The following is a 13,805-nucleotide window of genomic DNA, read 5'->3' as shown; positions in this document are numbered from 1 at the left end:
GTGCTGTAAATCTGCAAAAAGGAAATGATGTGATATTGACTCAGTGCAAAGTAGAGTAAAGAAAATCCAACGACGGCAGATTGTGAGCTGGCTTTGGAGGCTGCGATGGACTGACAGCCAACAGAAGCACACCAGTGTCTGCATTTCAAGCGTGACATCATCGCACGGAATGAAGGAGTTGTTGCCAACTGAAATCCACATCCACACCTCTGCGGTGAACTCATCCATCCGCCTGCGCTGCAATAACATCAGATTGCATGCAACTGCGTGGTCAGTGGGCCCGGCAAGAGTTAACGCTACGTGAGACTGCTGGAACCAGATTTATGTCCTCATTGGGCGTTCACACTCCCTCTGTGCCAAGGGAGAGGGGTGGGTGTTAGGCTGTGTTCCTGACAGATGCATGCAGTACACTCGCTCACCCCTCATTACACACAACCCTCTCTCACACACACACACACGTTTCTAAGATGTTTAAATGTGTGAAAAGGGTTTTTTTGGTACATTTCAAATAGTTCCTGCTCTGGTAGTGGAGCTATTCAGCGAGCCAGTCAAAGCTGTTGAGTGGTACACCTCCTCCCCCAGGTTCTGTGTTTATGACTCCATGGTGAAGCAGCTGTTTTGACGTTTTCAGTCTGAACGGCAGGTGAAGAGACCGGAGAGAATGTGAAACACAAACATTCATCTCTGGACATGGTCTGGATCTCTTCTGTGAAGGTCAGACAAAGTGTTGCAACAGGTCGCTGCTTTTCCTGTGGTCTCATTGCCCCAGATTCCCTGTCACCAAACACCGTGACCCTGTCACCCTTGGGGAGACGGTCCACGCACACCCGCTGCATCACACATACACACTCCTTCACCATGTGTCACAGGGCTAATTATCAGGAGTCTGGCTGCAAGAGGGGCAGAGTGATTCAAGTTTCCATTCCTGAGCCACCACTAGGATCTAGAATTAGAAGGCAGAAACAGTGAGGGACACGGAGGGTTGTCAGTCAGACATCAGACAACAGCACACATCGCCACCACGCAAAGGAAGATGTGTAGGACTGCTCCTTGCTAACCAGGGTCTGATCTGACTGTGATTAAAAAGGGCGTTTGTGGCTTTTAAATGGCCTGGATTTCATTCTGACTTGGTGGAGAAGCCAGTGGATGTAAGTTTTATTGCTGCTGTTTCACCCTCTATTTGATACTTCTTCCCTGTGTGTTTGCATTTGTTGCCTCTTGTAGTTGTTGAAGACATGTGGGTTAAAAGTGAAGTCATTTGGAAAGACTAGACAAGTTGGCCTTTGAGGTAAACTACATTGGAAGATAACTACAGACAGGCACCAGCAGAGAGCCGTCAGACGGATACAAGCTGCGATAGGAATTCTGTTCTTTCTGGAGCCAGCACATGGCTTCGACTTTCCGCTTCTCTCCCTCCTTTTCTCTCTGTTGGAAACAATTACAGATCTGTTTCTAGGCTCGAGTGGGCGGTTTCTTATTAGCCATGCTGAAAGTATCTGCCCCTCACTCAGAGGTCCTCTTGCCAGAGTTCAACTCTACTCTTTTCCTCTGACTTTTTGCCCATTCCTTTTGTGTTTTTCCAGACAACTCCCAGTCAAGCCAGGAGCAGGGAGCAGGTGTCCCCGAACAGTTCACCGGCCTCTTGCACGGATCCTCTCCGGTCTTTGACTGCAGTGAAGACCTCTTCAGGCTTCCAGGTGTTCAGGGGTCCAGCCAGAAGCGTCCGGAACCACAAACACCAACCAAAGCAAAGAAGGAGGTGACGGCGACCCCACCGGCGCCCAGCCGTCCCAACATGGCTGCCATTCTGACAGACTGTGATCCAAAGGCGATTTATGCAACTGTGCACAAGGAGCCCAAGGATTTGGGGTCCGGGGCAGCGTCCTCCGTCAGGACGCGCCCTCCTGGAGACCTGAAACTGGCGCGCAGCCTCTCCAAGTCTGACTCGGACCTGCTCGTGTCGCCTCCCAATGAGGAAGAGGGAGTACTGGGGAACCGTAGCGAGTCTGTTTCCAATTGTAGCACCGGCAAAAAAAGGCTTGAGAAATCTCCCTCTTTCACCTCAGAATGGGACGAGGTAAGATTTTATCTCTTTTGATCTTTTTCCTCTGCTGTCTGTCATCGGAGTCCTTTGCTCAAGCACTTGAAAGTAAATTGGAGATTTAAGGTCAGAATTTTCTTGTATGAAGAGCTATTTTCAGCTTCAATCATTATGTTAATATATAAATATATTGAAAAGACCCCAGTTCTTCAACATAGAGGGCACTGAGCTTAATTTATCTGAAATGTAAGCCTTTGTTGTAGCTTCCTAAATGTTTAAAATTGCTTTTGTCATATACTTGGTATCATGGTGTTCAAATGTTACACATGATCACTGAATTAATGAAGATATTATTTTAAGGGCTGTACTGTGCAGCCTTAGCTAATACAGCTGTTTCAAAATCAGATTTCAGCTGTTGAATTGCTCTCTTTAGAGGCTAAAAGCTCTGTTTCTGACCTGGTAACGAAGGATAATAGCTCTGCTTTACTCCAAAAAGCATATTTTGACCTTGCTTTGTGTATGTGTGCTTTGAATTTCTTATTCCCGTCCTGTGAATATTTCTGCTATGCTCCTCCATTTTATCCTCCATGAGGATAAAAGAGAAAAAAGATGAGACAAGAGACAATTAGAAAATGAGCAAGGTTATTAACCTCACCTCACCTTTTTTAGTTATTGTGGAAATGGAAAATCTTGCTTTTAATATAAAAAACAATCTTAGAATTGCATTAAGATTAGAAAACAAAGAATGAACAGAGTCACAAACCTGAGCAGTCACCACGGTTTCTTCTCGTTTTGTTTGCCATCATCAAGGGACAATCCTGCTTTTGTCAGAAGGATTAAAACATAATACATCAGCTTTATTCCACCATCACGGTACAGCAGTCGCCCATGAGAAATGATTTCAGAGTAGCATTTATGATGCCAGCTCGGCATCACAAGCTCGGGTATCACTGCTAATGTGAGGAGATCGTGTTGCTGCCTAATGTTTCTCACTTGACCCCAGACAGCCTCGATGAGCCCAGCTAATGGTGGCTCGGAGGTCGATATCCCTGCCTCCTCTGGTTTGTGTGCGGATGTTCAGCATTATTCTCTTCTTTAATTACCTTCCTAACCTCTTCGGTATTACTCAGCATTCATATCATGGCTTTTAGCATAGCTGCCTCTCACTTGACTGTGTTCTCAGAGCGTTTCTGTTATGTATTTAATCAACCTGCTTGCAGCCGAGGTGTGTGCCAGCTGTCGGTTTAAGATGAGTGATGTTTCATGGTTGATGACAGGCGAAGGTCAAAAGCAGTGGAAAAAACACACATTGTTTGCTGTGCCTGGAAATAACTCCATTGACAGTGGATGGAGAGGAACTCGTCAAAGTCCAGAAGACTTTACGAGCAGGGTGGTAAAAGCCAACACTCTGGGACCATGATTCATTCCTTTGCGCTTTAATCACGCTCTTTGGTTTGTCACTGTCAGCTATTTTAGTAAACATCAGCAACACTTTATAGCTTTTTTTAAACATTAAGAGGAACATCGACAGTATTTAATCTGCATTTACAATCCACTTTAACATATATACCTCATAGTATTCACAGCAGTGCTGACCTTGAATTTCACATAGACCTGCAGCTGTTATGTGTGATAATTTCATAGTTATCGGTAGAACACACACTTCCTGTGTGATTACTTCTTATTACACCCTGATGTCGGCCCACTTTTGGGACAGTCGGCGTGCTACTGCACTCTGGTGGACAAACCAGGCAATTGTTTTGTACCTCATAAACCTTTTCACCCTATTTTTATGTGTACTTAACTAAACATCTTAGCTCAGATTAATCGTTTGCATCAGCAGTAAAGGTTGAAACTGACGAATGTTACGCTGCTGCTTTCAAATCTGTCTCTCAGAGGAGCATGTGTGTTAAACTCAATTATCGGGAGCATTTGATCTCGGAGCACTGCTTTTAAAGTTTATGGCGGAGCACATGGTGCCAGACAGCCTAATTATCCAGTTTAATGAACGCCTCACCTCCTCAGACTGTCGGGACGCTGCCTCAGATGGCGTGACGGGACGAAGGCTGGAATGACATTGTTGCGTTATTACTCCTCCCTTCCAAGCACTCAGCAGGCAGTATTAATCCTGCAGCTCTTCTCCCAGGGTTTAGGCACAGATCAGCTGAGCAGACTTGAGAGCTGATCTAGTTCTGGAAGAATAATGCTGTAGGCAGGAGACAGAAGGTTCTGTTCCCATGTGGCAGGAGAACAGGTTGTATTATTGACCTGTAATGGAAAGAGAAATCATATAAGTGAACATGCCCCAGGCAGTGGCCTCATTCACTGCAGTTACTGGGTGAAACGGGCACAATTGGACATCTTCTAAATGCAAAAAAGTTCTTGAAACCCTTGCCTTACCGTAGCTGCTAAATCTCCAGTCTGTCACCCACAAAATCCTCGATTATTGACCTATTTGAAGTCTTGTATTAGATTTGGACAGTTCCTTCAGTCCAATTCTGCAGGCTTCTTAAAGAACTCTGAAGTTTTAGAATAGTGACTCAGGTGGCTTTGAGCTCTGTGCAGCTAGGGAGAGAACTGAAGCTTCCGTCTTTGCTTCCTTTGACATGAAAAGGAAATTTTCACACTGCCGATGTAAAGTGAATAGCAAAGGGGATGGAGTATGTGGGGGAGCAGTTAAAGTTTGATTGGCTGACACTGAGCCTGCACTGTTTGGACATTTCTGAGTGTCTCGGTCCCTCCTCAGTGCACTGTTCTCCCACATTTCCTCTGTTGTTGCTCCCTTCTTGATGCAGCCATCTTTCTGGTCACGACTGGCTGCTCCGGAATACTCTAGTGAGCTGTGTGACAGCATATGGACGAGTGCTCCCGGGACATGACTAGACCTGCTCGTGAATGCATATGCACACAAACTGACACCCTTTAAAAAAAACTTCAAATCTGGTTTGCTAAATATTACAACCTCCCCCCCATTTCACAACCCATACAGACTGAGAAGATTTGACTCGCATAAAGTCATGGCCTATGCATCTCTCCATTTAAGTAGCTCAGCAGAGTGTGTGTGTAAGTGTGTGTTCTCTCTGCTGGGTGTGTAGTGGGGTGTAGAGTGCATGCTAATGTGGGTCGGTCGTGGTCCCTGGGATCAGACTGAAGATGACAATCCAGGGCGCACATTGTGTGGGCCAGCAAACTGAGCCTCACAGATGGGAGGAGAGAAGAGGGACATAGAGAGAGAGGGGGAGAGGGAGAGGGAGCTGGAGAGCAGAAAAGAGGGCCACCATCCTCCAGACTTCTTTTTGCTTCATTTTCGATCTGCTTTCCGGCGATCCGGTAGCCAGTATGAAGCCAGCTTTTGTGAGTATTGATTTCCTTACAGGCAGCAGCTCCACTCATTAATCTGCCCGCACACCAGTGGATTGAATGGACAAATCGCTTGATGCTCTTTTTGCATTTGTTTGGATGTTATATTTCGCATGGACCCGATTTGGTTTTTATGCTAGTGGAGAGGCGAAAAGTTCTAGCTTTTTCTCGGCTTTGCACCGTGTGCTTAAAAAGTTAATCCTCTGTGGCATTTTAAATTCTACTTAACAATTCATAAAGGCTTTCTTTCATTCCCGTGTTGCTATGTTCATGAACTCATAGAGGATTTGGTGAGAGCGTTTATTGACTGTGAGGACAAAAGTAGTCCTTCTTGTTTGGTTACTAAGAATTCTCAGGTGATTTGACCTGCTGCGATCAAACCGAGTGGTGCGTGCGAGTTTCGCCCTGATGGCGCCAGCCGTGGAACTCGGTTCTGTGATCCCTGCATCAGGGAGAACTCAGGAGAACCACGGGGGTCTGAGACGTGCAGCCAGCGCTCTGTGTTCCCCGATGCTGCGTCGAGGCGTGCTTTATCTCCGACCGGCTCAACAAAGAACGGCAGGTTTTGAAATGGAGGGGGACGTTGGTCCCTCAACACACTCGCACGTCATCGGGTCATTCCAGGAAGTTGTTGACGAGAGTGCTGACAACGCTTTGTTCCACTCTGGCATTGAGATGTTGGCACCTCTGAGTGCGTTTGTCTTCCCTTGCTAACACTCACAAGAGCAGGGGTTTCATCCATCACCTGTTTTGGTGCCAGCTTTCTAAATTGGGCACACGCAGAAGCCTTTTTTCCCACCTTCAACAAGGTCTTAGTTGTGTTTGTGCTTAATCATTTTACCTGCAACCTCAGAAATGTGTTTTATTTGTCTTCACTGGAGGAGTGCTCCTCCTGTGAGATGCTCAAAACGGTTCATGTCTCTTTAATCTCACGCTGACCATCTCAGCTCCCAGTTAGCTCCCCAGCTGTTGACCTTCCACCTCAGCGCTGACTCCTGACCCTCATTGTATCTCCTCTCACAATGGACGCCTCTCCATTCCGGCTCTCTTGTATTGATTCCTTTCTGCAGCACGGCCGCTCTCTCTCGCTCTCCTCTTTTCATTCTCGTGGCATCGAGCCGCTCAGTCATACACCGTGAAATTCGGTGTCTCTTTTCCCTGCTGTGGATGTGTTTTACCTCGCCGGGCATGTCCCCTGGTGAGGATATATTTACCCAGCTCCACATCAAGCTTCCACAGTGGCATCTTCCAAACCTCACTGGACCATGATAGTGTTTCCTTTTCCATTACACGCGCCTCAAAAGCCAATAACAAGGCTGAATTCAGTCATCTTTGTTTCTGCTCTTCCATTTCTATTATGTTTACATTTATAAAGCTTAGCTTACTCACCCTACAAATACAATATATATCATGTTTCGTCCTGTTTTCTACTCGTCCCCATCTCCTCCACTCACCTCAGTAATGAAATCCACATCACTGATCATAACTGTACATGCATTAATATTTGACAGTGAATATAAAGATACACATGGTCCAGAAACGTGAGAAAGATCTGCCTGATTTAAAGAACATTCATGCATTCACTTGTCTTCTACATCTCCATGCAAATGCTGCCAGTTCAGCAGAACCAGTGAAGCATTTGTTGGGCTGGATTTCTTGGGTTTCTTTGAATAAAACATGTTTTGGACACGCGGCATTTACTCAAAAGAATATTTAACACCTCAACTTTTTCCTTACCTTGCTATAAAACTGTGATTTATTTTTTTATCAGATGTATTTGAGAACTAATGCAGGATGGGGAATGAATCTAGATTTAAATGCAAATGTAATCTGTTATCTTTGTTTGAGAAGAGTTGTTTTCTTTAATGTGAAAGGCTGCTGGGTTGAGGCAGCATGAGTGAACCACAGCCCAACAAAACACTGAATTTTCTCTTAGCAGAGTCCGGCGACTTCTCCCACTGCAAAAGAGCGAAGATCTAATTCCTTTGACAATGTAAGACGTTCTTTTTATAATGCGTAACTCCTCCTGGTCCTGTTCGTGGGCTTTGGCTCTTCCTTTTCGGGGTATTCTAGCAGTCACACTTCTCTCAGTTCTAACTTTAATTTCCCTTCAGCTCGCAACACAGTTTTACAGCGGACTGTTTGGAAATAGACATGGAAGGTCTCATAAATGTAGGCTTTGGCCTCCACCTGGCATCAAAGGGTGCCGGCAGCATAAAGTCGCGCAGAGGCTTCATTGTTCTAGTCAGGCATGAGACACAGATTATTTAAACTACAATTTACCCGACAAGGGACCACTTAGTGGGTGATTTTGAGTGACAGTTGTAAGAAATCTCCTGTGTTTTCATTGAAGTTGTAAAGAGAGGTCTACTGCAGCACCATTCTGGATGCTTATGAAGGAGTCTACCACTTGTAAGCACCTTCCTTTGGTCCTCACATGCATTCTTCAGAGATGCATGAACCCTGCATGACATTTTGGGAAGCTGGCTTTCTCATCGGAGTCTTCCAGGACACTTTACCTTCACCTTTGATCCTGAAACAACAGGTTTGACTGGTGGTGATGTAATTGGCAGAAACCTGATTGTAAGTGTATGAAGAGCATGCATCACTGGGCATTATTTCTGTATTCACGACGTGGTGAAGAATGTAATCAAGTAGCAGTCAGCCGTGTTTAAGATGTCTTTCCCCCCCTTTGTCTTTTGGTGGGACACCTGCTCTCTGGACTTGTGTGCAGGGTGCAGTATTTGCATTTCCTGTGTTGCTCTGGTTAGAATCCAAGGCGGGGACCGTCTGGTTCTGATTATGCTCTCCTTTTTCCATCCCCAGATCGAGAAGATTATGACGCTGATTGGCGCAGGCATCGACTTTTCCAGAGATCAGCAGTATGCTACACCAGGTAGAGTGCTCACACTATTTCTATGTTCCTTGTGAATGCAGATGAAATGGAGCTAATGGAACTTCCAAATATGGTGTAGGTTCTACACCACTGCAATTCTACAATGTAGAACTACAAGTCCAGGCATGGATTTTCCATGAATATAAATTAAAATGGATGATTTTTCAAGCAGAAATGGTAAGTAAAGGGTTGAATTAACGGCTTGAGAATGTCTTTGCATGGCCATGGATACGCTATAGTATATAGCCTTAGTTATTATGCCCTGCACTGGAGCGAGCTGTTGAAATATTAACGGGTGTGTATGTCAGAGGATGAGCGGGTTGTTTTGTAGACTTGAGGAAAGCTGCAGGGAGAAAATGAATGCTTGTTTCCAGCGTGCACAAACTTTGAATCCACAGTCTCACAGCAGCCGTGCCCATGAAGCTGCTGTCACGGGGAGGCTGTCAAGGGAATCGGGCTGCTACACACACACACACACCCCCAAGAGAGGGAGTGGCTCTGTGAGGCAGTCCAATGTTTCGCCTGTAGAGCAGCAACATTTCAAACAGATTGGCTCCTCGCCTGATTTGATCCTGTTTGCTCATCAAGTGCAATCACAGACAATGATGGCTGGTAAAACACAGTCCAGTAAGGAGGGATGCAAGGCCTATAGCACAAACGGTTAGTGACACTGACAAAGGACCAGCCACCTGCAGTGTTTCAGGAAAGATGGAGGGAGGAGGGGTGATGGAGAGCATGCAGTGAGCAGAGAGAGAGAGAGAGAGAGAGAGAGAGCCAGGGAGGAGTTTGGGTTTGCAGGCAGCAGAACTGTGAATAGCTGGGACAATAGAACGACAACACCTCAGCATCCATCCTTCAGCCCCGAATGGACCTCAGCGCTGTTAGTTGTTGAATTTGAGATACGGGATGTAGACTGAGCAGAAAGAGTTGGACCTTCCTTTTCATTCAGATGTCAGTGGGATCTTTTTTTCTTTTTTTTTTGAGTGACCCAAATGGGGTTAAGCGATGGCAGATTCATCTCTTGACTGGACTGGAAGTATCTACCGCTGTGAGGTGTTGATGACCGGATTGTTCAGCTTCTCTTTTCAATAGGAAACTGACAGCTCATCTAAGCCGCGGTTGAGATTTGGTTATCAAAGTGCAAACCGAAGGCAAATACAACAGATTAATGGATTACAAAGGAAGCTGCTGACAGCCTCTGGGATCACTTTTTCACTCGTTTTTTTGTATGAACATGTGATTTTCTTTGGTCTCTTACTTCTTTAGGCACTTTATAACCAAAAAACAGAAGCTCCTCCCTTATCAAATGGACTTTTTGACACTTATTCAACTCGTTATCTCCTTGATTTATAATGTCTTTTTGGCACATTGCCCCAGGTTATCATAGCTAAGTCATCAGCTGCCTCGTAACCTGTTTATTGCCCCCATCACCCCTGACATCAGGGGCCCTGGAATCGATCTTGAGCGAGCGTGGTTCAGCCCCCGCCACTCTGCGGGAGCTGGCCGCCCGTCCACGGAGGACACTGTCTCCCTCCAGTTCCTGTTGCTGGTGCGCTCGGCTCTGTTGGCCGAGGATGATGTGGCAATGCCACGTCTCCCCGTCAGAGTGCCGCTGCTACCGTCTCAAAGGTTTCTCCCTGCTGAAGCGCTTCCCCCTGTCAACAGGCGCTGCCGGCCGGCTGCTGGACCAGCCCGTTGGCGATTGGCTGGAGCACGTGGGACTGCCGCAGTACGAGAGCAAACTTCTTCTGAATGGATTTGATGACCTGCACTATATGGTGAGTGAGCGGCTCTCCTTCATAGCTCTTCAGCTTTTTTCCCTCTACACCTGTATGTTTATCCAGCTCATGGCACCAGTAACAAACCCCTCAGATAAAGTTAAAGGAGCAGATTGCTGGAATGGCTCTACAGTCAGAATGGATTCTCTCTTGCTTTTCTTGTATTGTACTCTTTTTTTTGTACATTTATAAACCACCTGTGCATTTGTGACTGAACCACGAATGCAAAAGTAGGGAAATACATTTTTTGGGGGAGAAAATATGGTGCTTAAACTGGCCCATCTGCAGTCTAGACTCACTCTTTTCAATTTTCCTGTCATCAAAGTATAAATCAAGGGCGTCTTTTTTGAGTGTGGCCAGAGTATCTAGTGCCTGGCCAAGTGTTGGGAAGTGCATTAAAAATCAATGGGATTCCATTGCCAAACTGCCTGGTTTATACAGCCCACGTTGTGAGGCCTCCTCCTGTTTCTGTCTGTAATGAGGACTGATGGAGGAGAGGATAAAGCACCCGGCCTGTAAACGGAAGAGTCTGAAATGAGAAAACAAAGATGAAATGACCTGTAGTGATTTTATCAAGCACCTTTCATGCATACAGGAGAATGTTTTCTAGGTTTTCAAGTCACTTTTGAGGTTGGGGTCGCCCTCCATCGACTCCCCGTCTCTTCTCTGCTGTTTGAAACAGTAGTGACCAGATTGAGATGGGGTTTTATCCCTCTGCTGTTTGAAACAGTAGTGACCAGATTGAGATGGGGTTTTATCCCTCTGCTGTTTGAAACAGTAGTGACCAGATTGAGATGGGGTTTTATCCCTCTGCTGTTTCCCTCTGAAGAACACGGACATTTGTCGGGTTTGTGGTGTTTCGCAAGTGTTCTGGTCCATAAAGTCTTTTAAACTTTCATTGCCCTCCAACAACAGTGTCTTATCTTTTAGTTTGTGATTGGACATCTGGATTTGTTGGATGTTTGCAGAGGTTTTCAACAGAAGGAGGATTGTGTGAGGATTTTTTCATGGAACAATAACAGCAGCAGCAATCACGACAGCATTTTGGAGGATTCCAGGATCCACTGTATGAAGTATTATGGCTGTCAAATGACAGCATAAATAATCTTTAATCTACTTTTATATAACTTGAGCAGAGCACTCCTCCATTTATCTCCCTCTTCTCCTCTGTCATTAACCACCATGTTTAAGTCTGCGTTGAAGCCTCTGAAGTTCCTTTCTAGTTTTAATCTTCCTACTGTCTCTTTTTATTAAAGTCTCTCATATTTTTTCCTGCTCTGATTCCTCCTTTCTCCAAAGCAGCGAGCCAGAGACTTTTCTAATCTTAAATACGACTTGCCCACCACCCGACTTCCAGAAAAATATTAAACAGCAGCCCTTTCCTCACTAACTGCTGACCCCTCTTGAGAATTACAGTTTTGACTGGGAATCAAGCCGAGTCACCTTGTCTTTGCTAAATAAATTAAATGAAATAAAAATCGTGCTTGAAGTGACCTTGTGCGACAGGCTGCTTCAGTTATTATTGGTGCAGTAGTTGCGAAGATTTATTGAGCCTCATGATGTTCAAAATTAAATAAAATGTTTAAACATATTATTATCAGTCAAGCAGAATAAATACTGCCAGAAATACTGTCCTATTACTGTGTAACATTAGGTGTCCTACATGGAGGACTATAGCTGCATCTCTACAGAGAACTGTTTGGCTCAGTTCAGAATTATGAGTTTGGGAAATAGGCCAAAACATCCAGTCCTCTTCCTTGACTCCTTCCGTCAGGACACTGAGAACAGTAAGATGAGACACAGTGGGGTCCATTTTTCATCATATTCTGCAGATTATGAGCGAGCATTTTGGTGTCTAATTTTATAAACACGGCCAGCACGCGCTGCATCACGGGCGCAGGAAGGACCGTCCTTGGTGTCACATTCTTGTTTGATGAGGCCACAATCAAACTACACTTTGTCACCCTGCGGCGACTCGAGCAGAGCTACCTCCGCCCGTATAATACCCCCAGCAATGAAGCCGATCAAGGATCCTTTCCAGTCTGTATCAGGCAGCACTGAACTGTGCTGCCATAGAACACTGCAGAAGATGGAACGTCTTCACGGGCCATTATTTCCCCCCTCTGGGGCTCTATATATGCTGATGTATCACTCACATCTCGTATAAAAAAATAGATATTATCATAGCTGTAATATTCTCTTGAGGGAGAGGACATCAGCAGATGGGTTGAGATCATTAATTCAGCTGTGTTTACTGTGCATGTTTGGCTGCTCTGATCTCTGTATACGCTGCAGTCGCACCGTTGAAGCGGATCAATAACGGCAGTGATTGTGTTTTGTTCGAGCACCGGGGCAGGGACGAGCTCCTTCTGAAACAAATTAGACTCTTTTTATCGACTCGTGGAGTAAACGTCCCGGTGAAGCGAGCCCTACGTGAGTCAGGCACGTCTCTGGTTCTTGCTGGGAATGCTCACTGAAACCGAATCCCTCAGTTTCTCTCTCCCCACGGTGCTTCTGCAGGCCCCGACGCCTGTGTGATGTGGTCAGCTACTGAGCACTGAGCGTATATAAAATCCGTATCAGTGCAACTAGACATCCTCTGAAGGGGCAGAAAAATGCTTTTGATGTTTCAGACAAGTAGAGATGATGACGTCAGACTGACTTTTTATATTTTCTGCTTTTTTCCTTGATTGTGTTCTCTCTTTAAATCACTAAAGCGGTTGTTTGGAAAGAGTCAGACCCTGCAGACAAATTGGAAAATCAATGCCTTTATGCATTAGAAGCTGAAGGATTGAGAATGGATTAATTGATTTTTCCAATGGGTAAGGCTGACATATACCGGTAGTCCATTTAGCAGTTTATACAGGGATTCAATCAAATGGATGTTACATTGAAATACATTATTTATCATAAATGCACAAGCATTTTCTTTTTTTGTGCGTCACAGTTAGCTTATGACAAAAGCTTACGATGGCTTGTTTAGGAGGAAAAACCACAATTTTAAGTGCTGACAGTGGAAATAAATGATTTGTGCCCTGGAGCTCCTGGCTTGAGTCCATCATGATTTTAAGCCAGAGGGACCCCTGCAGCTGTTTTCTAGATAAGCATTTTAATGAGAACACAGACTGGGGCACACAAGTGGAGAAAGTGTTCGTGTTGATGTTGATGCAACACTTTTAAAATAATAAGGACCAAACGTCCAAAAGTTGTAGGTAGAGTTTAAAAGTAGCTGTCACATCATCAGAAAGGCTGATAACAGAAACCAGGATTTGTTTCAAGGTTTTATCATAAAAAAATTCTTGTCATCTTTATATGCCACAGCGGTCTGTTATGACTCTCTTTAAATGGCTGTTGCAGGGCTGAAAACATCCATTGAGAGAATAATTTCCATTATTTTAGCATGTATTTCACTACAGTGCCAGTTATTTTATGACCGTTCTCCTTTTAATCCTTCCATTCATCCCAGATGTCAGATTAATTACATCATTAATCATAATTAAACTGAGGGTCTCTTCCCTGCTGGCCAGTGAGCTGCTGTGAACAGAAACCCTAAAATAATGGGGCTTTCTTAAATCTTATTCTATTAATACAGTTTGACTTTTTTGTGATATCCAAGCCAATGCAGATGTTAAGAAAACCACCAAAGAAATGGCAACAAAATAACCGTTAAAGCTGTACTTTGCCTCGTGGAACCTTTTATCAGCTCATCTCCAGAAGGAGGCTAATGCAA

The 13,805-nt window shown here is 44.9% G+C and overlaps 1 protein-coding gene and 1 long non-coding RNA gene across 14 annotated transcripts in view; one reads left to right on the top strand and one right to left on the bottom strand.

Annotated features, from left to right (window-relative positions):
* LOC130530488 (ankyrin repeat and SAM domain-containing protein 1A) overlaps window positions 1–13,805 on the top strand; it is a 43,583-nt gene that overhangs the window by 21,422 nt on the left and 8,356 nt on the right. For 11 of the 13 annotated variants that reach the window (XM_057041703.1, XM_057041697.1, XM_057041698.1 and 8 more), the window contains 4 exons: window positions 1,584–2,077; window positions 7,338–7,394; window positions 8,228–8,297; window positions 9,963–10,075. In XM_057041703.1, coding sequence (XP_056897683.1) covers window positions 1,584–2,077; window positions 7,338–7,394; window positions 8,228–8,297; window positions 9,963–10,075 — 734 coding nt within the window. The remainder of the gene's footprint in view (window positions 1–1,583; window positions 2,078–7,337; window positions 7,395–8,227; window positions 8,298–9,962; window positions 10,076–13,805) is intronic. The other 2 variants (XM_057041692.1, XM_057041699.1) reach the window with 2 other exon arrangements.
* Window positions 1,997–4,652, bottom strand: LOC130530495 (uncharacterized). The gene is made up of 4 exons (XR_008951852.1): window positions 4,442–4,652; window positions 4,059–4,309; window positions 2,805–2,862; window positions 1,997–2,142 (listed from the first exon to the last, which is right to left on the bottom strand). It is a non-coding gene; the product is annotated as an uncharacterized LOC130530495 (long non-coding RNA).

This window comes from Takifugu flavidus, chromosome 8 (genome assembly GCF_003711565.1).
Source record: "Takifugu flavidus isolate HTHZ2018 chromosome 8, ASM371156v2, whole genome shotgun sequence".
Taxonomy (NCBI): domain Eukaryota; kingdom Metazoa; phylum Chordata; class Actinopteri; order Tetraodontiformes; family Tetraodontidae; genus Takifugu; species Takifugu flavidus.
This window is presented reverse-complemented; position numbering and strand designations above follow the sequence as displayed.